This window comes from Girardinichthys multiradiatus, chromosome 9 (assembly GCF_021462225.1).
Source record: "Girardinichthys multiradiatus isolate DD_20200921_A chromosome 9, DD_fGirMul_XY1, whole genome shotgun sequence".
In the NCBI taxonomy this organism is placed as follows: Eukaryota; Metazoa; Chordata; class Actinopteri; order Cyprinodontiformes; family Goodeidae; genus Girardinichthys; species Girardinichthys multiradiatus.
The window spans coordinates 47,432,191-47,456,740 of record NC_061802.1 but is presented as its reverse complement, the minus strand read 5'-3'; the positions used below and the strand labels follow the sequence as shown (position 1 = coordinate 47,456,740).

The 24,550-nt window shown below is 42.4% G+C and overlaps 1 protein-coding gene across 1 annotated transcript in view; it reads left to right on the top strand.

Moving 5' to 3' along the window:
- The window catches only part of LOC124874416 (desmoglein-4-like), a 48,665-nt gene extending 24,684 nt beyond the window's left edge, over positions 1-23,981 (top strand). Inside the window, exons 11-14 of the mRNA XM_047375764.1 lie at positions 370-609; positions 7,452-7,585; positions 21,296-21,625; positions 21,739-23,981. Of these exons, the coding sequence (XP_047231720.1) occupies positions 370-609; positions 7,452-7,585; positions 21,296-21,625; positions 21,739-23,316 (2,282 nt within the window). The 3' untranslated portion in view covers positions 23,317-23,981. The remainder of the gene's footprint in view (positions 1-369; positions 610-7,451; positions 7,586-21,295; positions 21,626-21,738) is intronic.
- The last annotated feature ends 569 nt before the right edge of the window (positions 23,982-24,550 follow it).

The following is a 24,550-nucleotide window of genomic DNA, read 5'->3' as shown; positions in this document are numbered from 1 at the left end:
CATAATTTATATTTCTGAAAGCATTCTTTGTTTACAGCATTTTTTCACACCAGCCTAAATCTTTTGCCCAGTACTTTTTTGTGCCATATATAAAACATACCTTGCCCAATACCTATTGTCATCAACATCGTTAGCTTCAAAGAAAAGAAATAAATAAAGTTATATTACCATTGATAGCAACTTATTTTCTTAGATTTTGATGGTTTAGTACCAACATATCCTGATCCAGTACAGATTTAGAAACCCTCCTCAACCAAGAACGTTACTGTTAGGTGCAATGAGACCACTTTCTGTCCTAACTTGGGAGCAGAATTGTGAAAAAAAAACAAGTGAAATAATAAACTATGTGTTTGGCATTCTTGTCTGCAGAAACAACAGCTGCTCTTCATTCTCAAGAGGCATTGTGGCCTGGCACATATAACCTCCAAGTAGAGGTGAAGGATGCTAAGGGTCTGTCCTGCCACGGGAATGAGGTGTTTACTGTGGATGTCTGTACCTGTGTGGGAAAAGAAGACTGCAGATCAAAGGCAACCAGAAAACAAGCCAGTTCATCTGAATTCTCTACACAGGCCATTGGCCCAATCATAACAGCTATGTGCTTATTGCTGAGTAAGTAAACATAGACCTCTTTGTATCAAACAAGCCACATTAAACACGAACAAATACAAAGCAGAATTAAAGAATAAAGCATTGATTTAAAAAACATCCAAATCTTTCTGAAATAAAAAATACACTGGTTGACAAGGTACTTGTATTTGTACTCGTCGTCTTCCGCTTCATCCAAAGACCTTGTCCAGGGGAATCCCAAGGTGTTCCCAGGCCAGCCGAGAGACATAGTCCCTCCAGCGTGTCCTGGGCCATCCCCTGGGCGTCCTCCCAGTGGGGCATGCCTGGAACACCTCCTGAGGAAGGCGTCCAGGAGGCATACGGTATAGATGCCCGAGCCACCCTAACTGGCTCCTCTCGATGTGGAGGAGCAGTGGCTCTACTCCGAGCTCCTCCGGGATGGCTGAACTCCTCACTTATCTCTAAGGGAGGTCGCAGCCACCCTACAGAGGAAGCTCATTTCAGCCTCTTCTAACCAGGATCTCGTTCTTTTGGTCATGACCCAAAGTTCATAGCCATAGGTGAGGGTAGGAACATACACCGACCGGTAAATCGACAGCTTCGCTTTTCGGCTCAGCTCTCTCTTCACCACAACGAACTGGCACACCATCCTCATTACTGCGGCAGCTGCACTGATCCATCTGTCGATTTCCCGCTCCATTCTCCCCTCACTCATGGACAAGACCCCAAGATACTTGAACTCTTCCACTTGAGGCAGGAACTGCCCTCCAACCTGAAGAGGGCAAGCCACCCTTTTCGAGGACCATGATGTCGGACTTGGAGGAGCTGATCTTCATCACAGCCGCTTGGCTGCAAACCACCCCAGCGCATGCTGTAGGTCTTGGCTAGAGGGGGCCAGCAAGACCATGTCATCTGCAAAAGAAGAGTCTAAACCAAACCCCCTCCGGTCCTTGGCTGTGCCTAGAAATCCACTGGTCCCCAAACCAGACCCCTTGGCTGCGTCTAGAAATCCTATCCATAAAAGTTATGAACAGGACCGGTGACAAAGGGCAGCCCTGCATGTGGGGAGTCCCACATGCACCAGGGACAGGTCTGACTTAGTGCCGGCAATGCGGACCAAACTCCTGGTCTGCTTGTACAGAGACCGGATGGCCCCTAATAAAGGGTCCCGACTCCATACTCCTGGAGCACCCTCCACAGGACACAATGAGGGACACAGTGGAATGCCTTCTCCAGGTCTACTAAACACATGTGGACCAGTTGGGCGAACTCCCATGAACCCGCAAGTACCCTGCAGAGGCTGTAGAGCTGGTCCAGTGTTCCATGGCCAGAACAAAAACCAAACTACTGCTCCTGAAGCCAAGCTTCGACTATCGGCCAGACTCTCCTCTTTAATACCCTGGCGTAGGCCTTACCAGGGAGGCTGAGGAGTGTGATCCCCCTATAGTTGGAACACACCCTCCGATCAGTCCAGAGGCACTGTGCCTGACCACCATGCAATGTTGAAGAGGCGTGTCAACCATGACAGCCCCACAACATTCAGAGACTTGAGGTACTCAGGGTGGATCTCATCCACCCCTAATGCCCTGCCATCGTGGAGCTTTTTAAACACCTCGGTGACTTCAGTCTGGGTGATGAAAGAGTCCAACCCCGAGTCCCCAGCGTCTGCTTCCACCAGGGAATGCGTGACAGCAGGATTGAGGAGATCCTCAAAGTACTCCTTCCGCCGCCCGATAATGTCCCCAGTCAAGGTCAGCAGCTCCCCACCCACACTGTAAGCAGTGTTGGCGAAGCACAGCTTCCACCTCCTGAGGCGCCTGATGGCTTGCCAGAATCACTTTAAGGCCAACCGGTAGTCCTTCTCCATGGCCTCAACGACTCCACCCAGGCCCGAGTTTTTGCCTCTGCCACATTCCGGGCCGCGGCACGCTTGGCCTTACTGTACCCATCAGCCGCCTCCGGAGTCCCACAAGCCAACCACAGCTGTTAGGACTCCTTCCTCAGCTTTACAGCATCCCTTACTGCCGGTGTCCACCACCGGGTTCTGGGAATGCCGCCGCGACAGGCACTGTAGACCTTACGGTCGCAGCTACGGGCAGCAGGATTGACAATAAATGCAGAGAACATAGTCCACTCGGACTCTATGTCTCCAACATCCCCCAGAATCTGGCAAAGCTCTCCCGGAGGTGGGAGTTGAATACATCCCTGGCCGAGGGCTCTGCCAGACGTTCCCAACATACCCTCACTATGCGCTTGGGCCTGCCAAGTCTGTCCTGCTTACTAATCTTCCAGCGGATCCAACTCACCACCAGGTGATGATCAGTGGACAGCTCAGCCCCTCTCTTCACCTGAGTGTCCAAAACATGCAGCCGAAGGTCTGACGATACGACAACAAAATCAATCATCAACCTCCTGCCTAGGGTGTCCTGATGCCAAGTGCACTGATGAACACCCTTATGCTTGAACATAGTGTTCATTATGGACAATCCGTGACTAGCACAGAAGTCCAATAACAAAACACCATTCGGATTCAGATGGAGGAGGCCATTCCTCCTGATCACACCTCTCCAGGTGTCACTATCATTTCCCACATGGCCGTCGAAGTCCCCCAACAGAATAATGGAGTCCCCAGGAGGGGCACTATCCAGCAACCCCGACAGGGTCGCCCAGAAAGCCTGGTACTCCGCACTACTACTCGGCCCGTAGGCCGAAACGACAGTCAAGAGACCTGTCCCTGTCCCTAACCTGAAGGCGCAGGGATGCCACCCTCTCATCAACTGGGATAAACCCTAACATGAGATGGCTGAGGTGGGGGGCAACAAGCAAACCCACCCCAGCCCGCCACCTCTCCCCGTGGGCCACTCCAGAGTAGAAGAGAGTCCAGCCCCTCTTGAGGAGAGGGGTTCCAGAGCCCGCGCTCTGCGTGGAGGCAAGCCCAATTATTTCTAGTCGATATCTCTCAACCTCCCGCACAAGCTCAGGCTCCTTCCCCCCCAGCGAGGTGACATTCCACATCCCTAGAGCCAGCCTTAGCATCCGGAGATCAGGCCGCTGAGGTCACCACCTTTGTCCGCTGCCCAATCCTCTTTGCACCTCTTTTTCCCTCATGGTCCCCCCTGCAGGTGGTGGGCCCACTGGGGGATGGCCTCGCGTCCTTCATTCAGGTTTGGCCCGGATCCCTCGAGGAGCAACCCAGCAACCAGATGCTCTCCGACGAGTCCCGACCCCAGGCCCGGCTCCAGAGTGGGACCCGGCTCCGCCTTGATTTTGTGGTCTTCATGAAGGTGTCTTGAACCGCTCTTTGTCTGACCTATCACCTAGAGCCTGTTTGCCAAGGGAGACCCTACCAGGGGCATATAAGCCCAAGACAACATAGCCTCTAGGATCATTCGAGCACTTAAACCCCTCCACCACGTTAAGATGGCAGTTCAAGGAGGGGTGGTTGACAAGGTGACAAACTAATACCTTTTCATAGTAGGACCAAAAAATGATCACACATTGAAGGCAGAACAATTTGTAGGAAAAACAAAACGTCAGCCGTCTCTCGGTTTATAGCAGCAATACATCTTTAATTTGATCATGATCATTCAAAGCAGTGCTTTGTGAAGTTGGTGTCTGGACTCCTGAAAACCTCTTCAAAAATGCTAGTGATGAAACCATTTTTGGTATGAATGTTAAACCAAACAAAAGTGATTATTTTGAAAAAGATCAAACATTGATTTGATGAAGCTGTTTATGTCATCACACGCCTGTTTAACTAAATTACTAGAAATGCTTTCATACTTGATTGATACTTGGGGTCACAAGTCTTCCCCCTTGTTGCTTTGGGGCTCAAAAGCTGAAAAGTGGAATATATATACAGGGGTTGGACAATGAAACTGACCACAATAATTTCTTAGTATGGTCTAGGGTCTCCTTTTGCGGCCAATACAGCATCAATTTGTCTTGGGAATGACATATACAAGTCCTGCACAGTGGTCAGAGGGATTTTAAGCCATTCATCTTGCAGGATAGTGGCCAGGTCACTACGTGATACTGGTGGAGGAAAACGTTTCCTGACTCGCTAATCCAAAACACCCCAAAGTGGCTCAATAATATTTAGATCTGGTGATTGTGCAGGCCATGGAAGATGTTCAACTTCACTTTCATGTTCATCAAACCAATCTTTCACCAGTCTTACTGTGTGCATTGGTGCATTGTCATCCTGATACACAGCACCGCCTTCAGGATACAATGTTTGAACCATTGAATGCACATGGTCCTCAAGAATGGTTCGGTAGTCCTTGGCAGTGACGCGCCCATCTAGTATTGGACCAAGGGAATGCCATGATATGACAGCCCAAACCATCACTGATCCATCCCCATGCTTCACTCTGGGCATGCAACAGTCTGGGTGGTACGCTTCTTTGGGGCTTCTCCACAGCGTAACTCTCCCGGATGTGGGAAAAACAGTAAAGGTGGACTCATCAGAGAACAATACATGTTTCACATTGTCCACAGCTCAAGATTTGCGCACCATTGAAACCGACGTTTGGCATTGGCATGAATGACCAAAGGTTTGGCTATAGCAGCCCGGCCATGTATACTGACCCTGTGGAGCTCCCGACGGACAGTTCTGGTGGAAACAGGAGAGTTGAGGTGCACATTTAATTCTGCCGTGATTTGGGCAGCCGTGGTTTTATGTTTTTTGGATACAATCCGGGTTAGCACCCGAACATCCCTTTCAGACAGCTTCCTCTTGCGTCCACAGTTAATCCTGTTGGATGTGGTTCGCCCTTCTTGGTGGTATGCTGACATTACCCTGGATACCGTGGCTCTTGATACATCACAAAGACTTGCTGTCTTGGTCACAGATGTGCCAGCAAGACGTGCACCAAAAATTTGTCCTTTTTTGAACTCTGGTATGTCACCCATAATGTTGTGTGCATTTCAATATTTTGAGCAAAACTGTGCTCTTACCATGCTAATTGAACCTTCACACTCTGCTCTTACTGGTGCAATGTGCAATCAATGAAGACTGGCTACCAGGCTGGTCCAATTTAGCCATGTAACCTCCCACACTAAAATGACAGGTGTTTCAGTTTCATTGTCCAACCCCTGTATATCCAAAAGTAATATAAATACAGGTCCTTCTCAAAATATTAGCATATTGTGATAAAGTTCATTATTTTCCATAATGTCATGATGAAAATTTAACATTCATATATTTTAGATTCATTGCACACTAACTGAAATATTTCAGGTCTTTTATTGTCTTAATACGGATGATTTTGGCATACAGCTCATAAAAACCCAAAATTCCTATCTCACAAAATTAGCATATTTCATCCGACCAATAAAAGAAAAGTGTTTTTAATACAAAAAACGTCAACCTTCAAATAATCATGTACAGTTATGCACTCAATACTTGGTCGGGAATCCTTTTGCAGAAATGACTGCTTCAATGCGGCGTGGCATGGAGGCAATCAGCCTGTGGCACTGCTGAGGTCTTATGGAGGCCCAGGATGCTTTGATAGCGGCCTTTAGCTCATCCAGAGTGTTGGGTCTTGAGTCTCTCAACGTTCTCTTCACAATATCCCACAGATTCTCTATGGGGTTCAGGTCAGGAGAGTTGGCAGGCCAATTGAGCACAGTGATACCATGGTCAGTAAACCATTTACCAGTGGTTTTGGCACTGTGAGCAGGTGCCAGGTCGTGCTGAAAAATGAAATCTTCATCTCCATAAAGCTTTTCAGCAGATGGAAGCATGAAGTGCTCCAAAATCTCCTGATAGCTAGCTGCATTGACTTTGCCCTTGATAAAACACAGTGGACCAACACCAGCAGCTGACACGGCACCCCAGACCATCACTGACTGTGGGTACTTGACACTGGACTTCTGGCATTTTGGCATTTCCTTCTCCCCAGTCTTCCTCCAGACTCTGGCACCTTGATTTCCAAATGACATGCAGAATTTGCTTTCATCCGAAAAAAGTACTTTGGACCACTGAGCAACAGTCCAGTGCTGCTTCTCTGTAGCCCAGGTCAGGCGCTTCTGCCGCTGTTTCTGGTTCAAAAGTGGCTTGACCTGGGGAATGCGGCACCTGTAGCCCATTTCCTGCACACGCCTGTGCACGGTGGTTCTGGATGTTTCTACTCCAGACTCAGTCCACTGCTTCCGCAGGTCCCCCAAGGTCTGGAATCGGCCCGTCTCCACAATCTTCCTCAGGGTCCGGTCACCTCTTCTCGTTGTGCAGCGTTTTCTGCCACACTTTTTCCTTCCCACAGACTTCCCACTGAGGTGCCTTGATACAGCACTCTGGGAACAGCCTATTCGTTCAGAAATTTCTTTCTGTGTCTTACCCTCTTGCTTGAGGGTGTCAATAGTGGCCTTCTGGACAGCAGTCAGGTCGGCAGTCTTACCCATGATTGGGGTTTTGAGTGATGAACCAGGCTGGGAGTTTTAAAGGCCTCAGCAATCTTTTGCAGGTGTTTAGAGTTAACTCGTTGATTCAGATGATTAGGTCCATAGCTCGTTTAGAGACCCTTTTAATGATATGCTAATTTTGTGAGATAGGAATTTTGGGTTTTCATGAGCTGTATGCCAAAATCATCCGTATTAAGACAATAAAAGACCTGAAATATTTCAGTTAGTGTGCGATGAATCTAAAATATATGAATGTTAAATTTTCATCATGACATTATGGAAAATAATGAACTTTATCACAATATGCTAATATTTTGAGAAGGACCTGTATATACATATACATATACATATACATATATATATACATATCTATAAAAATACACATATATATATATATATATATATATATATATATATATGGTTGTCTATCATGTTAGGACATTTTTACATTTATCAGAATGTTTTTCTTTTTTTTGCAGTGATCCCTCTGCTGCTGGTGTACTGTCAGTGTGGAGGAGCAAACACTATCTTCTCAGACCAATTTAGTGATCTGCCATTTGACACTAAAGAGCATCTAATAAACTATCAAACTGAAGGCTTAGGAGAGGATAAGGTGGGAACATTGTTATTCTTCTTTTTATGACAAAAGAAATATACCTGTACTCCTAATTTTGTTTAAGAGGAATAGATATTATGTAAATGTTTGTGAACATTAAATAATTATCATGATTTAATATGTCAACAACATTTTGGGTAGGTATATCTACTCTCATTTTCTAGAGGGTGAATAAGTCATAACTGGAGCATTGATAAGAAACTCTGATGCTAGTTTATTTAGCTAAACTTCGGGTGTATAATAAGGCTATGATCTGCTGATCTGTGCTGACTGTTATCTACATTCTACTCAAATAACTATGTTTTCAATGTAACATTTAAAGAAAATACAAAATCATTTTACATAGAAGGCATTTTAGAAAACACAAGAAACATGATGTTGAAATGTGGTGACACAAATGCAGATAGCAGTCCTGCAACAAATAAACAGTGTTTACTAAAAGGTTTCAAAGGTTTAAGGTGAGATGGACCAAAACGCAGACAGGAACTCAGGAGCCGCATAGTAAGTACAAAGATTTAATGATTAATGTAGTCAAAATCTTTTAAACGGAGCTTCTTGGAGACCGAGGACATGGAACATGTAAGAAACACTTTAACGGAATAGCCACAGTATATATACTAGGGCAAGAGGGGAGAAACGTTATGGAAAGCAATTGAAAGCAATTAGGTGAAATGAGTAGCAGCTGAGACCAGGTGCAGACTGGGGAAAAAAACTGGCCCAGGAGTTCCTGACTGTCTCACTTTCAACTGCTGGGTTGAAATTTTACCCTATTTTACTCTCAGATGGCCAATATAATTTACAGCAACAATATATATGTGTACATATTTAGCTTATAAGGTAAACATAGTTTCTTGCATTTCAACAAAATTACTTCCAAAACTTAACAACTTGAACCCGACATAGAGCAGAAGAAAACCTGGAAAGCTGCTGTATCTGTACACCTACATTGTTCACTGTATGAGTAACCTCTGCAGCAATGTACTCTTTTCTGCTTCACCGTCTATAATCTTATCACTCCAGCATCCTTACTACATCTGGCTGTCAGGTATAAAGGGTTCAAAAATAATGTACTCAAGTAAAAGTACAGTTACTTTGATAGCATTTTACTGAAATAGTATTAAAGTTACCAGTATAAAATGTTACTCAAATAAAAGTAAAAACTACCTAATTAAAACTTTACTTTAGGTAAAAGTTACCTAAAGAAAGTCCCTTTCATGAATTTCATAAGGGAAAAGAGGAGATATTGGTCTCATGCAGTTTTTAATTAAAGGAGCACCTTTATTTATTAAAATGCATGCATTATGAATAATGTGGGGTATTACATTTAAACGTAAATTTCTTCTGTCAGCTGCTGTCTATAGGATTCATTGCAGCTGATCATCTCCTCCATCTCAGCACCTTCTCTGTCACACCAAATCTTCTGCATCATTCACTACATCTATGAAGCTTCTCTGTGGTTCCCCTCTTCCCCAGAATCTGACAGTTTTGATCTCCATCCCATCCTTTGTCCAATATATCCAGTATCTCTCATATCTTATAGTCCTGAATACAGGACTCCAAACTAAGCACCTGATCCTCTGTTTTCAGCTTTAGCCAATACGCATTATAATCACAAGTAGCAGATTAAATTGATATCATTCACATTTATTGTTAAAATATTATTACGCCTGTTATTACTACCTGCAGTAATTAGATGCACACCTGGTTAGCGCAAATGAAGCTATTTCTAGCTTTAGATTACATTTGGTAACAATGTTATTATATATTAGAAACATTAGCATGACATGCGCCCAAGAAAAAATATTATAGTTTCTCACTGAACTCTAAAATATTTAAGCTTACCTACATGTGCTGCATTGGTTACATGTTGAGTTTTTAAATACAGATAGTTTAGTCTCTTTGGGCAAACTAAGTTTACACTGTATAATGAAGTTGTTGCCTTTCTTGTTCTTATAGTTAAACTGGTCAGTAAAGAATGACCATGGCTTTTCTTCTTTTTCTTGGAGGTCAACATCAACTGTACTTGATGGGTTTTGGAAGCACCTCTAGCATCTGATTGATATGCATCCATGTTGGGATCTGATTACTAATCCTGCCATGGATCACTGCAATGTTTTTTTTTATTTAATTACATTTTTATTTTGGGTCCATAATGGAGTGGATTTCAAATGTAACGGAGTAAAATACTTAAAACATATTCAAGAAAAAGTAAACATTCAGCTTTTGTGAACTACTTAAAAATGCAAGGTACAGACAAATTGTACTCAATTATAGTAACACAAGTAAATGTAATTTGTTACTTTCCAACCCTGCTGGCTCTAGTACATCTTTAGTACAAATCAGATATTTGTTGCTGCACTTTCCTAGATGGCTTTCTTTTACATCTCTCAACTTTTCAGAGCCACCTTTAAATTTAACAGTTTGTTTTTACTGCTCGGGCCATCTACACCCGAGCAGATCCAGCCATGGACCCAGAGACCAGAGATCCCGGGATATATTACTTCCTAAGCAGACGCCTGACAGAGTCCAGGGGTCCAGGCCCCGGCAAGCAGCCACCGGGAGTGAGCCAGCAGACCAAAGCACCCAGCCCTGGACACCGAGACCCACAAGTACACCAGCGGACAAAGACGCCAACCGCCGTCAGGTAGTGTGGCGGGGAGATTAGGCCCCACATTTGATGGGGGACAGGGGGCAGTCCAAGACCCAACCTGATAAAAAAACAAGCACACATTCCCGCCCTCATGCGTACACATAAAAACACATATGCACCCAGCGTAAACACAAACAACAATGGTCATCCTATACTCACTCATGCTCCCCATACATACTCTATACTCCCAGGTCCAGTTGCCAATACCCCATAGGGGTAACCAGGCCCCGGACCCTTCCCTCCGGGGGTGGAGATAGACAGACCGTCCCATCACCTGGACCTGGGCTGGGCTAGTGCCTGAACCTGAGCGACCGTGGCCTGGACCCCGACCCCAGTCCCCAACAGGGCAGACACGACCGAGCACCGTGCCCACACGAAGATGGGACAAACTCCCCTGGCAAGAGGTCCCCGGCCGCCCAGCTGATCCAAATGCCCCACATCCAAAAAGAGGACACCCCTGCTGGCGCTGGCCCAACCATCTGGCCAGCGGCAGCAGCCCGCCAGTTCATGAGAGGGAAACATGCACCAGCCAGGGACCGAGATCCAAGGAAATCCAAGCAATCCCGATAGACCCGAAACGCCAGGCCCAGCACCCCCACATAGACAGACGAATCAAAACCACCAGGGCCAGCCAGGCAGTTAAGCAGTCCCCGTGATGCACCACCCCACCCACCACTATGCCCAAGTAAAAGATGCCAGCCCAGCGAGCCAAAGGGCCCACAGAAAGGCCACAGCATGTGCATCAAAGAGGCTTCACTCCCTCAAGAGACACAGAACCACCAACATCCAGGCCAGCCAAGCAAAAACGACAGAACCAAGCCAAGCCAAGCTGCATTTCCCCCAGAGCCAACGCCACAGCAACACCAGGAACTCCAGTGCACTTGATGGCATAATCTGTTAAATGGGATGAACTGAATTCCTTCAAATATATGTTCCAGGTATTCAATTCCTTTACTCCTCCAATCTGGAAAGTTTATCATATTTTTTTGTAGGATCTCAGGGTTGATGGGTGTACGTCTGCATGGGATTAGTGAAGACAATGTCATTTTTAGATATTTCCACCATGCTGTCAGAAAGGAGCTGATATCAGGGCTTTTAAAGCATACATGTTGCTTTACATTTGCGCTAATAAATGGTAGATCTGAAATCGTAATATTATTGCATAATGTCTGTTCCACGTCTAGCCAGGGTTAATCTAGAAAACCATTTTCTAGATGAAAAATCTCAAAACCATTTTGAGATGTATTGTAGCCTGTTGGCTAAGAAGTAATAATGAAAGTTAGGCACATCTAGTCCTCCTTTATCTTTTGTTAGCGTTTTTAAGCTAATACGCGGAGGGTTTAACTTTCCAAAGAAATTTAGTGATGGAGGAGTCCAGAGATCTAAACCAGTCAGGTGATGGTTTATTTGGGATCATTTAGAATGAGTAATTGATTTTTGGCAAGACCATAATTTTTATTGAAGCAACCCTGCCCATGAGTGATATGGGTAGAGATTTCCATCTAGCGAGATCATCTTTCACTTTTTAAAAGCGGAATGTGGTTTAGTTTTGTTAGGTCTGCCAATCTAGGAGAAACATTATTAACCAAGTATGTAATATTCCCTGACTGTAGTTGTGTATTAAAGGAATCGTGGAAAGGACAGTTAATTGGAAGAACTGTCGATTTCAACCAATTTGTAGAGTAATCCGAAATTCTTGAGAAATAATTTATCAATCCAATTACCTGAGAGACAGAGGTTTGCGAATGCTGGGAAAGAGTAATACATCATCTGCATAAAGACTGATTTTATGTTCAATATTCATGCATTTTATGCCTTTAATATCTTTAGTTTTGGCCTGATTGCTGCTGCTAGCAGTTCAATAAAAAATTGCAAATAATGAGGGGGAAAGTGGGCATCCCTGCCTGGTGCCCCTCTGAAGATAGAAGCTGGAAGTTGTTTGGTTATTTATCTTGATACATGCCGCTGGGGAACTGTACAATATTTTTAACCAGTTTGTTTCCAAAACCAAATTTAGTCAAGGTTGCAAACAAGAATTTCCAGTTAACTCTATCAAATGCTTTTTCTGCATCTAGAGATAATATATTGGTCTCAATATTTTTACTGTAGGAATAGTCTATTGAATTAAGTAATCTTCGTGAATTTGTGGATGAATGCCTCCTTTTTATAAAACCAGTTTGGTCAAGATGTCTTATGAGACTTTTTGCAAGGGCTTTACATATTATTTTGAGACCATCATTACTAAGGGAAATGGGACGATAGCTGGCAGGAAGTAATGGGTCTTTTCCTGATTTTAACATGAACGTGATGTTGGCAGAATTTATATTTGGCAGGAGTTTGCCATTTTCTTTGGTTTCCTGAAACATTCTTTGGAATATTAGGGCCAAAATACTCCAGAATTCTTTGTAGACCTCTTTTGGGAATCCATCTGTGCCTGGAGCCTTTTTATTGGACATGCTTATGAGAGCTTCTTGGATTTCAGCTGAAGTCAGTGGTACATCCAGGGCCATCTCTTGATTATCTGAGAAGTTTTAAAGTGTTACTTTATTCAGAAATTGATCAGTGTCGTTATCTGACGTGTTTATCTGTGGTGAGTATAAAGTTTGTAAAAATCTCTGAAAGTGTTGTTTATTCTTTCAGGATCATAAACTGTATTCCCTCTCGAGTCTTTAACAGCAAATATAGTTATATTTTCTTTATTTATTTTTGGCTGGTTAGCTAAAAAGCTACCGGATTTATTGCCATGTGTAAAGTTTTCTATTCAAAGTCTTTGCACTAAGAGCTGGGTTTTTTGTCAATAATTTCATTTAATTCTAGTATGCGCTTTTAACAGTTAAATGGTTTATTCTCATTCCTGAGTACGTTTGTTTTCGTTTTTCTTCTTATGTGATGAGAATGAGATTTTTTTACCTCTCATCACTGTTTTCCCTGCCTCCCACAGAACAGATGTTGATGTCCCCGGGAGGTCATTAAACTCCAAATATGAAGTCCACTCTTCTTTAAAATACTTGATAAATTCTTCATCCTTAAGCAATGATGTATTAAACCTCCAGTTTCACCATAGAAACAGATAGACCCAAGTGAAATCATAGTTAGTGCTTGGGGTTGCCTGATATGAAGTCCAGAAGCAGAGATATAGCAGGGAAAAAGACAGACAATTGAGAGGGTGCTGGGGGTAAGAGGGTGTGAGAGATATAAGGTTATGTTAAGAATTATATGTGTGGTGTGTGTGAGTGTCCATGTTTGTGTGTGACAAAAAGAAAAAAGATTGACAGAGAGTTGTGGTAACGACAGTAAATGAGAGGTAGATGAGAGGAGAGAAAAAGGAGCAGATAACCAAAAGCCCAGCCTTGGGCCCACCCTCATCAAGCTATGTAAACATCATGCTGAGTTGTGCTTAATACTAGATTACATTTGCCAGTTATCTAACCTGTTACCTAACCAGTGTTACATGTTTTAGATTAACCTGCTTTTGCTCCTCATAAAGCCACTCGAGCATCTCCTTTGGGAACTGGTCATTATGCTGAAGTTCATTCCTTGCATCTCTCTGCCCTGACCTCTGACTTTCTCTTTTTGCCAATAGTGCTCGAATTTTGCTACAATTGGTCGAAGTTGGTTGTGGCCGGGCTTCTTACCTCCAAGCCGGTGAACATTAAAGTGATGTTTTTTACCTTGTCACTTGGGAGTTTCAGCTAACGTTGGAGAAATTCACCGATCGTGTATTCGGCGTCCTCCTCCGCCCATTCTGGGATGCCGGAGAAGACAAGGTTGTCCCGCATGCCCTGAGCTAGTATATCAAGGATGGTCTCCTTCATTTTTTTTATTTTTTCCAGAGAGCTGCGTCATTCCAGTGTTTCAGTGTTTTCACACTATCCCTCAGCATTTGGATTTCAGCTGTGAGCGAAGCAAGTTATTTCTGGCTAAACTCCAGAGACTCCCTCAGAGTTTGAAATTCCCTGTGGAGAACTTCCACCAGGGCGAGACAAGCATCCGAGCTGGTTAGCTTCTTGTCGATAGAGTCCAGGACATCAGCGTAGCTTTTCTCTGGAGAGATAGTGGAGCTGCTGGCCGAGCACTGTGAACAGGTGCGTTTTGATGTTGGTGTGGCCATAGGGAGAGATTTTTGTGGCTTGCCCCTTACAATGTTATCAAAACATTCGTCCAAGTAGCTCACCAGGCTGTTCGAGGTTTCCTCGTCCAATTTGTTTTATTGGGAAAATATGAGACGGTTAGTATTTTATTCGTTTATATGTTCAGATTGAATTTATTGGCTTGTTTTACCTGAGTTCTGTTGTGTTTGTTCACCAGTATACCACCATATTACTTACGCATAACTCGCGCGAGATCTCAGCCGCTCATCTCGCGAGATCTAAGCCACTCATCACTTCTTTAACCATTTTCCTAAATTCTAATTTTTACATTTTCTTTGAGGGCAGAAGAGAGATTTGGGCACTTTTAGGGGGGTAAAATGGCCCTGAGTGGTCAAGACATTGTTTCACAAATCCCTGCGTTAAGAATACATAGGAACGCCTACAAATAAATTAGGATTGAACTGATACCTAACAATAACCTTCAAATTTGTTAAGAATTAACAGAGATTGTTTAGCTTCTGAAGTTGAAAACTTTTGCCAGGAATTTTAGATGACTCAATAATTGCAAAAATTGACTAAGAATAAAATAAGAATCAGTTACGAATTCTGGAACCTATTCCGATTCAATTAAGAATCATATAACTTTAACAATCTTTGCGATTTGTGTTATTCATGGTCTCTCTTGAATCTGGCTTAACTGAGAGAGATCCAAGCTGGAGAAATGATTGCTGAAGGATGAGCCGGTGGTTAATAGAAACAGGGTGCAGTTGTGAGGTAAAGGAAAGTAAGTGAAGCTGAACAGAGAAAATGGAAAATGGAAATGGCTAATAAACAGATTACACAGGGAAACGGGTCAGCAAGGACTTAGAAACCAGGAAAGTATCGAATTAAAAATTTTAGAGTAGCGAATTTATTTCCTGAGTAGAAATGTAAAAGTTACAAATTAGTGCAATTGGTGCATCACATGTAGCTCTTGTACAGCACACTACAACAGAGCAAGACATTATCCTTCTGGTTAGCATGGTGTTATACATTATTATACAAACTGAAAGTACAGAAACTGGTGTAGGACAGTTTTCAAGTAAGTGCTTATGACACACAGTTTATGTAAGTTAATAAAAAACAAGTTTTATATATAATGTAATGAGTGTAGATATCTCATTACAGTAGTGGTTATCTACACTCGGTGCTGTAAAATGACACTCATTTCTCGCGCGACTTTCACTAGCAGATTACTGTAACCAGCACTTTATAACTGACCACAGAGAGTGGGCGCTGTTTCCCTATTACACTGACCCATAATACAAGTGGAATCACACAACATAAACCCTGTTACATAAGGCCTACAAAGAAAAAAACGCAACTAAAGACTGCAACTCAGTAAAGTACAGACGAAAATGCTCACTGAACCTTAAAACTAGGGAATGAACCAAAAGTGGAAAGTAAAATGTAAAAAATCCCAAAATAAAGTAAAATACAAAACCAAAGTATTGAGGAATACAATCTGCTGGGTTTCCTTAGATAGAAAAACCATTTAACCAATTTGAATAAATAGCTGAATCTGACTGCCTTGTTTGATAGTTAGGAGTATGTACCTGACTTGAAATCTGTATGATTCGGTTGAATTAACTTTGTAAAGTGCCTTGAGACAACGTGTTGTGAATTGGCGCTATATAAATAAAACTTATTTGAATTAAATTAAATAGAAGAACATAACAGTCCTTGCTGAGCTCTTCAAGCTGTTAATACAACATAAGCTTTTGTATTTGTCACATACATTTAATAAAGAAAACAGAAAACTTATTTGCAGACTTAGAGGTGTAGCTCACATAAAATAGCTTGGAGGGAAGAAGCTGTTTCAGGTGAAGAGCCAATTAGACCTGAACATCAGTGACTACAGAACAGTCACATATGCTAGCTGCTCTTTACTACGTGCATATTTTCTTTAAAATTTGGTGGCTTTTAATGATATCTGATGTCTCCAACAGTAAATATTACTCTCATGAGCAAATTACTTACATAGCTTACCTTGCTAACTTAGCAGGTTCACATTTGCGGGTCGGTGCAATTAATAAAACTGTTTGTAATGAAATGCATCAACAATGAAAACTGCTATCTAAATATGGGGCATCTGGAAAGTATTCAAAGTACTTCACTTTTTCCACATTTAGTTATGGTACAGTCTTATTCCAAATTGTATCAAATTATTCTGTTTCCTCAACATTCTACACACAATACCCCATTATGATGATGTGAAACTGTTTTGGGGATGTTGCAAATTTATTAAAAATAGAAAACAAAGAAATCACATTTACATAAGTTTTTATAGCATTTGCTCAATAGTTTGTTGGTCCACCTTTGGCAGCAATTACAGCCTCAAGTCTTTTTGAATATGATGCCACAAGCTTTGCACACCTATCTTTAGGCAGTGTGATCCATTCTTTTTTGCAGTACATCTCCATCAGGTTGGATGTGCACAGACATTTTCGGATATCTCCAGAGAGGTTCAATTGGATCCCAGTCTGACCTTTGGCTTGGCCACTCCAGGGCATTCACAGAGTGGTTCTGAAGCCACTTCTTTGGGATCTTGGTCATGGACTTTGGGTCGTTATCCTGCTGAAAAATGAACCACCGCACCAGTCTGAGGTCAAGTGTTCTGGAGCAGGTTTTCATTCAGGAAGTGCCATTCATCTTTCCCGCTATCCCAGCTAGTCTGCCAGTTCCTGCTGCTGAAAAACATCCCTATAGCATGATGCTCCCACCACCATGCTTCACTGTAGGGATGGAATTGGCCTTGTGATGAGCAGTGCCTGGTTTCCTCCAAACATGGTGCATGGCATTCACACCAAAGAGTTAAATATTTGTCTCATCAGACCAGAGAATTTTGTTTCTCATGGTCTGAGAGTCCTTTAGGTGCCTTTTGGCAAACTGCAAATGGGCTGACATGTGCCTTTTGTTAAGGATGAGCTTTCGTCTGGCCACTCTAACAAACAAATTTGATTGGTGGATTTGCTGCAGAGATGGTTGTCTTTCTGGAAGGTTCTCCTCTCTCAACAGAGGACCGCTGGAGCTCTGACAGAATGACCCTGGAGTGACCTCCCTGATTTGGGCCCTGTTTGAAGAGTTTCAGTCAGGTTTCAGAGCTCATCATAGCACTGAAACAGCTCTGTTGAAAGTCACTAATGATATTCTTATGGCCTCAGATAATGGACTTGTTTCTGTTCTGGTTCTGTTAGATCTCAGTGCTGCATTTGATACAGTCGATCACAAAATTATCTTAGAAAGGCTGGAATATGCTGTAGGGATCAGGGGAACAGCACTAGGCTGGTTTAAATCTTATCTGTCTGGCATATTCCAGTTTGTTCATGTAAATGATAAATCATCTTTAAACTCCAGGGTTAATTGTGGAGTACCACAGGGCTCAGTACTTGGGACAATACTCTTTACTATATATATGCTTCCAATAGGTCAAATTATTAGGCAGCATGGGATACATTTTCACTGTTACGCTGATGATACTCAGCTTTACTTATCCATAAATCCTGATGAGCCCAACCAGTTAGATAGACTACAAGCATGTCTTGAAGATATAAAAACTTGGATGATGTTAAATATTTTGCTTCTAAATTCAGAGAAGACAGAAGTTGTCGTCTTTGGACCGGAGGCTTTAAAAAAGAAACTGCTTAGTCAATCACTTAACCTGGATGGCATTAAATTGACCTCTGATAATAAAGTAAAAAACCTTGCTGTTATTTTTGACCAGGAAATGTCATTTAAATCCCATATTAAACAGGTTTCTAGGATTTCCTTCTTTCATCTCCGGAACATTGCCAAAATTAGACTATTGTAATTTGTTACTATCAGAATGTCCACAAAATGCAGTTAAAAGCCTTCAGCTGATTCAAAATGCTGCAGCAAGAATTCTGATGAAAATTAAAAAGAGAGATCATATTTACCCTACCTTAGCTTCCCTTCATTGGCTCCCTGTTAAGTCCAGAATAGAATTTAAAATTCTCCTCCTCACATATAAAGCCCTTAATGATCTAGCTCCATCATACATCAGAGATCTGATTGTTCCATACGTTCCTAACAGAGCACTTCATTCTCAGACTGCAGGTTTACTGGTGGTTCCTAGAGTCTCTAGAAGTAGAATGGGAGGCAGATCTTTTAGTTATCAGGCTCCTCTCCTGTGGAACCAGCTCCCAGCTTTAGTTCGTGAGGCAGACACCCTGTCTACTTTTAAGGCTAGCCTTAAAACATTCCTTTTTGATAAAGCTTATAGTTAGAGTGGCTTAGTTTATCCTGAGCTATCTTCCTTATTTTTTACCTCCGTCTTCTTCCCTCCCTGTTGGTTGGAGTAAGGGGGAGTCAGGTTTAGCCTAAACCGGCTCAGTTATGGTTGAGGTGCAAACACACCCTCCATTTCTGCTACCTGTATGACCCGTTCTCTTTTCCAATGGTTATAATCAGTCTGACAGAGGGAGGTATCCCAATCATTGTGGTTTTTAGTATAACAATGACCATCAGTGGGACCCTTTGTGAGGTGCCTTGAGACGACATTGTTGTAAATAAGCGCCGTTTAACTAAATAATATGAAGTGAAACTATCTGTGTAGTTATGCTGCTATAGGCTTAGGCTGCTGGAGGACATAACAACCACTTTCACCCTCTTCGCTACATTCTCACACTACTCTCCAATTTTGCATTGTTTGCTGTTATTTCAGCTTTTAACATTGTTCTCTCTTTTCTCTTCCTAGAAGCTACACCTGGCCTGGCTCTGTGTCTGCCTGTGACACCTTTCTGGAGAGGGGAATCGTCCGAGCTTCTGCTGGCAACAACTTAATGCTCACCCTCTACCGATGATCCACATAGCCCTGTCTTTTAGTGTTTAACCCTTTCTCTCTCCTAGACATGTTACACAAATTGACTGAGCTTTTACTGTAACTAATTATATGTGCTCTCTTTCAGACTCTAATCTTGAAAACTGGCTCAGAGTTTATCTGTTTTTTCTTTCTAGGTGAAATGACTAAAGGAGCTACATCCATTAACATTTTCTTTTCCTTCCCATAGAAAGTACTTCTGGATCAGTGCTTCTGTGTTCTTTTTGTGTCTCTGCTCTGTTCTCTCAAACCCCCAGTCGGTCGTGGCAGATGGCCGCTCACACTGAGCCTGGTTCTGCTGGAGGTTTCTTCCTGTTAAAAGGGAGTTTTTCCTCTCTGCTGTCGCTACATGCATGCTCAGTATGAGGGATTGCTGCAAAGTCAACGCCAGTGACTGTCCACTGTCTTTACATGCTCATCCGGGAGGAGGGAATGCTGCAAGTCACTGACTGGATGCAATCTGCTGGGTTTCCTTAGATAGAAAAACTTTTTATCCAATTTGAATAAAAAGCTAACTCCGACTGCACTGTTCAATTGTTAGGATTCATTGGAATGTATGTACCTGACTGTTGTGAAGTGTCTTGAGACAACATGTGTTGTGAATTGGCGCTATATAAATAAAACTGAATTGAATTTAATTGAATTGATGGACACCCTTATGTTTGAACATGCTGTTCATTATGGACAACCCGTGACTAGCACAGAAGTCCAATTACAAAACACCACTCGGATTCAGATCGGGGAGGCCATTCCTCCCAATCACGCCTCTCCAGGTGTCACTGTCATTTCCCACGTGGGCGTTGAAGTCCCCCAGCAGAATAATGGAGTCCCCGGGAGGGGCACTATCCAGCACCCCCGACAGGGACACCAAGAAGGCCGGGTACTGCGCAGTACCGCTCGGCCCATAGGTCGAGACGACAGTCAGAGACCTATCCACAACCCGAAGGCGCAGGGATACGACCCTCTCATCCACTGGGGTAAACCCCAACACGAGACGGCTGAGCAGGGGGGCAACAAGCAAACCCACACCAGCCCGCCACCTCTCCCCGTGTGCCACTCCAGAGTAGAAGAGAGTCCAACCCCTCTCAAGGAGATGGGTTCAAGAGCCCACACTGTGCGTGGAGGCGAGCCCGACTATTTCTAGTCAATACCTCTCGACATCCCGCACAAGCTCAGGCTCCTTCCCCCCCAGCGAGGTGACATTCCACATCCCTAGAGCCAGCCTAAGCATCCTGGGATTGGGCCGCCGAGGTCTCCACTTTCGTCCGCCACCCAATCCTCTTTGCACTGGTCCCTCACGGTTCCCCCTGCAGGTGGTGGGCCCACTGGGGGATGGCCTCGCATCTCTCGTTCAGGCTTGTTCCGGCCGGGTCCCGCGAGGAGCGACCCGGCCACCAGGCACTCTCCAGCGAGTCCCGACCCCAGGCCTGGCTCCAGGGTGGGACCCCGCCTCCGCCGTACTGGGCGACGTCACGTGCCTTGATATTTTTGTCCTCATGAGGGATTCTTGAACCGCTCTTTGTCTGACCCATCACCTAGAGCCTGTTTGCCATGGGAGACCCTACCAGGGGCATTTAGGCCCCAGACAACATAGCCTCTAGGATCATTTGAGCACTCAAACCCCTCCACCACGTTAAGGTGCCAGTTCAAGAAGGGGAGTAATAATTAGTAGTAATAATTCCGTTTAAATTAAACTCAGTAGCTCAATTGGTACCTAAATTGGTAAATTTAAAGTATTATTTTGAAATGCATAAAAACTTTACTTTGCTTCCTGCTCTACTCTCTGAGAAAAACACACATTAATATTTACATGGAAATCAGTGGAAATCTAAATAAATACAAATAAGAAACAAAAATTACTTCATTAAAATAAAAAGAGTAGCATACATACAAGTGCAGAACAAATGTCAATTGTTACGTATGCAGCTTTACTGTATAGTTTATGGTCGACATAGGGGTAATGGTCCTTTTGGAGTACTTGATATTTAAACATAAATAACTTATTTATATCAGACTGACCTTAATATATTTTAAATGTGTTCAAGATATTGCATATGTTCATAAGTTTATTTGTTTTATGTTTTTAGGAAATTCCCTTTCATTTGGTCCCTGTGAAGTGTGGCACCCAGCAAATAACTGAGGCAGTACCAGGACCAAATTTCAACACTGTCTCATCAGCATTCATAGAAAAACTTCAGAACCAAACCTGCATCTATAATGAATTAGGTCAAATGATTCAGCAAACCTCCCCAAAAATTGTGGACACTAACGACACCTATAGGTTTTCAACTGAGTTATATAATCAGAACAATGAAACTGACACTTTCAGCCGAAAAATGCAAAACATTCAACAAACAATAAGTCTTTTTGAGGACATGGCCCTTCCTGATGCAATACTCCACGACTACTTCTCCCAGGTAACATGTGAGCCGTACTGAGTTTATTTTTGAGCTCATTAGATCTTCAATATAAACCTAATTATTTGAGAACATTATTAGTAATCCTTGTTCTGTTTCTCTATCCCAAACAGAAATCTGTATTTGCGGTGCCAGCGGAAGACAGCCTGTTGAAATATGACTATGAGGGCGAGGGCGACTCTGCTGGTTCAGTAGGGAGCGGCTACCTCTTAGACCCTGACAATGACCTGAACTTTCTCACAGACCTGGGACCAAATTTCAGAACTCTTGCCGACATCTGTTCCCCTCTTACATTAACATCAAAAACTTTAGTGACACCAAAGGCATCAGGATCTGTCAAAACCACAACTAATATAATTGAGCCTGTCTTTAAGCCTAAATTTGACAATGCATTTCAGACAAAGCATGTTGATGTAGAAACTGAAAAAGTAGTATCATCTGCAGATGTCATTCAGTCTTCTGTCAGTACAGTAACAAAAGAGTCAACAACCACAACTCTCCCTCACTCCAGTACTACTAGCATTCGTCATTCTGCAAAAGTATCTTATCCACCTCAAACAGTCGTATTACAGCAGCCGCCAGTTTACTACACCACTAGCCCTGCACTACAACCAATGCAATATATAGTTCAACCAGATGTTCAGAATAATTTTGTGCTGGGGAATGGAACCCATGGAAACAATTTTCCAGGCTTCTATGTAATCCATGATCCAAAGAGTCTGCCTGGACTTGGTTTTGGAAGTACCCAAAGCTCCCTTTCAGGGCTAGTTATCCAGGACACTGAGGGCCCTAAAAGCCCTGCTAGCCCTACAGGTTCACTCAGAGCCACTGTGCCGCTACCTAGTCAAGCTGTGTCCCAGGCCTATGTAGGAAGATCCACATTTTGGGGGCAAAATCTTGGCAGTAATTATGTGTTACTCAAGGATAAGGTACAGGAGTGGGACCCAGGTTCACCTCAAGGCATTTTGCCTAGAGATGCTATCCTGGTACAAAAGGCTGCTACCCCTCAGGGGGTTTTAGGCTTGGCAGCCCAGGATAATGTATGTATTTATTTTTTAGTCAAGAAGGCTAATGGTGATGGTGTTGTGCTAAAATTGTATTCAGGACAAATTAGTTTTCCACAGAAAGGAGAAATAGGCTTTGGGTCTTTCAATATGTTGAAATCTCTCACTAAGCAGCCAAAAATGCGGATGGGCTGTATGGAGGCAGTGACACCAAAAGGCAGACAAATTAAAATTTGGTTATGTAAAGAAAGAATTAATAAACTTATTATTAATAAGTTGCATAGAAGCTTTCAGCTTAACCAAGCAATTCAAACATGTTGTATTCTATTATATCGGCAAGAGCTTTCAGTAGATGTCCAAACATATTCCACTAGGTTTGATGGTAACAGTGATTCTAAGAGAAAGACTTCTAATATGATTGAAGAAATTGTTCAAATGAAATTGCCAGAAAAAGAGGATCTTCAAGAGACAATCATAGTTAAAATTGCTGGCAATACCTGCATAAAAGCTTTTCAAAGCCAAGAATCAGAACTATCTTTACTTAAAATGCCCAGTAAAAGTATACACATAGACTTGGCATTTTTCTCATTTTCTTCCATTACAAGCTGTAACTTTAATATAAGTATGATGAGATTTTGTGTGATGGAGCTACACAAATCTGAACCCAGAATTGTGGTGACTGTATAGAGCTGTAGAGATGTTTATCTGCTGAACATACTGTAGAACATAGAATTTGATAATTAAGGTTTTCTTTTCAGAATGTTAATGGTACATGGATCTTCAAATGTATTTTAAAAGTGTAGTCAGTGTCAGTGCTAATGTCAGTGCAAAGACATATACGTTTATTTTTGTTGTTAGGGGACAATTCAATGCATTTATTATGGGATTGATTTTACTTGCACATACCTTGGTGTACTTTATGTTTCTCTCAATCAAGGAGATAGAGTATTTGATCTTTTGAGACTGTAGTAATATTGCTTTCAGTCCAAAAAAATATTTTTACTTTAGGTATTCACCTAAAGTCAGTTTGTGAGCAAATATTCTGACTAAAGAAGGTTCAGTAAAACTGTTCCAGTTGGTGACTCCTACCCTGTTTGAAATTTGAATTTAACTGACTTATTATTATCAGTATAACATTTAGGTGTCAAGGAGCTGCTTCATGTTTCTTAATGCTATTTTCTGTGAACGATAACTGATAAGCTGTGTGCACTATCCTATGCTGCCTGGGTATTATATGCTTTATAGAATGCTCATTTAAAATTAACATGAGAGAGAAGTGACCATGTGTTTTTTTTTCTTTTTTAATAACAGCTATATTCATTTTTCAATAAACAATTATTTTCTCTTCTGCATTTTTTAAACATTTTTGCAAAATATATGCAACTTCATCTCATTTCATACCTTAATTTTAGTTGTTTAAATACATGCAAAATAAAACCTTAAAAATAACACAAAAAAGTACCATTTCAGGCAGAGCTTCAGCACCTTGAAGAATCTTTTAATTGTTGAAAATGTTGATTATAAAGAAAATAACTAAACTGTGAATTTTTTTTAATCTATATATATATTTTTGTTAAGGTTCTAAACAATCATAGCTGATCAATTCCTTATTTTAAAAGGAGGACCACATTTATTGGGTTACATTGCCCAGAATAGGGGGCTACAGAACACTCCTGGAGTCAGACCTAGGGGGAAGTCCTGGTGAATGCTTGGTGAACCTGGTAACAGGAGCAGGTCCGGTTCTTGGCATAGGCCACCTAGATAGTTGCAAAGAGCGCCAACTATTGAGGGGGGCACTGATTTGACAACTCCAAAAAAATATATATATATAGAATGCAATAAATAATAGCAACAATGTGCACCCCTGACAGGTGCCCTTTTCTCATGCTCTGCAATAAAACTAGTAACGAAGAAGATATAA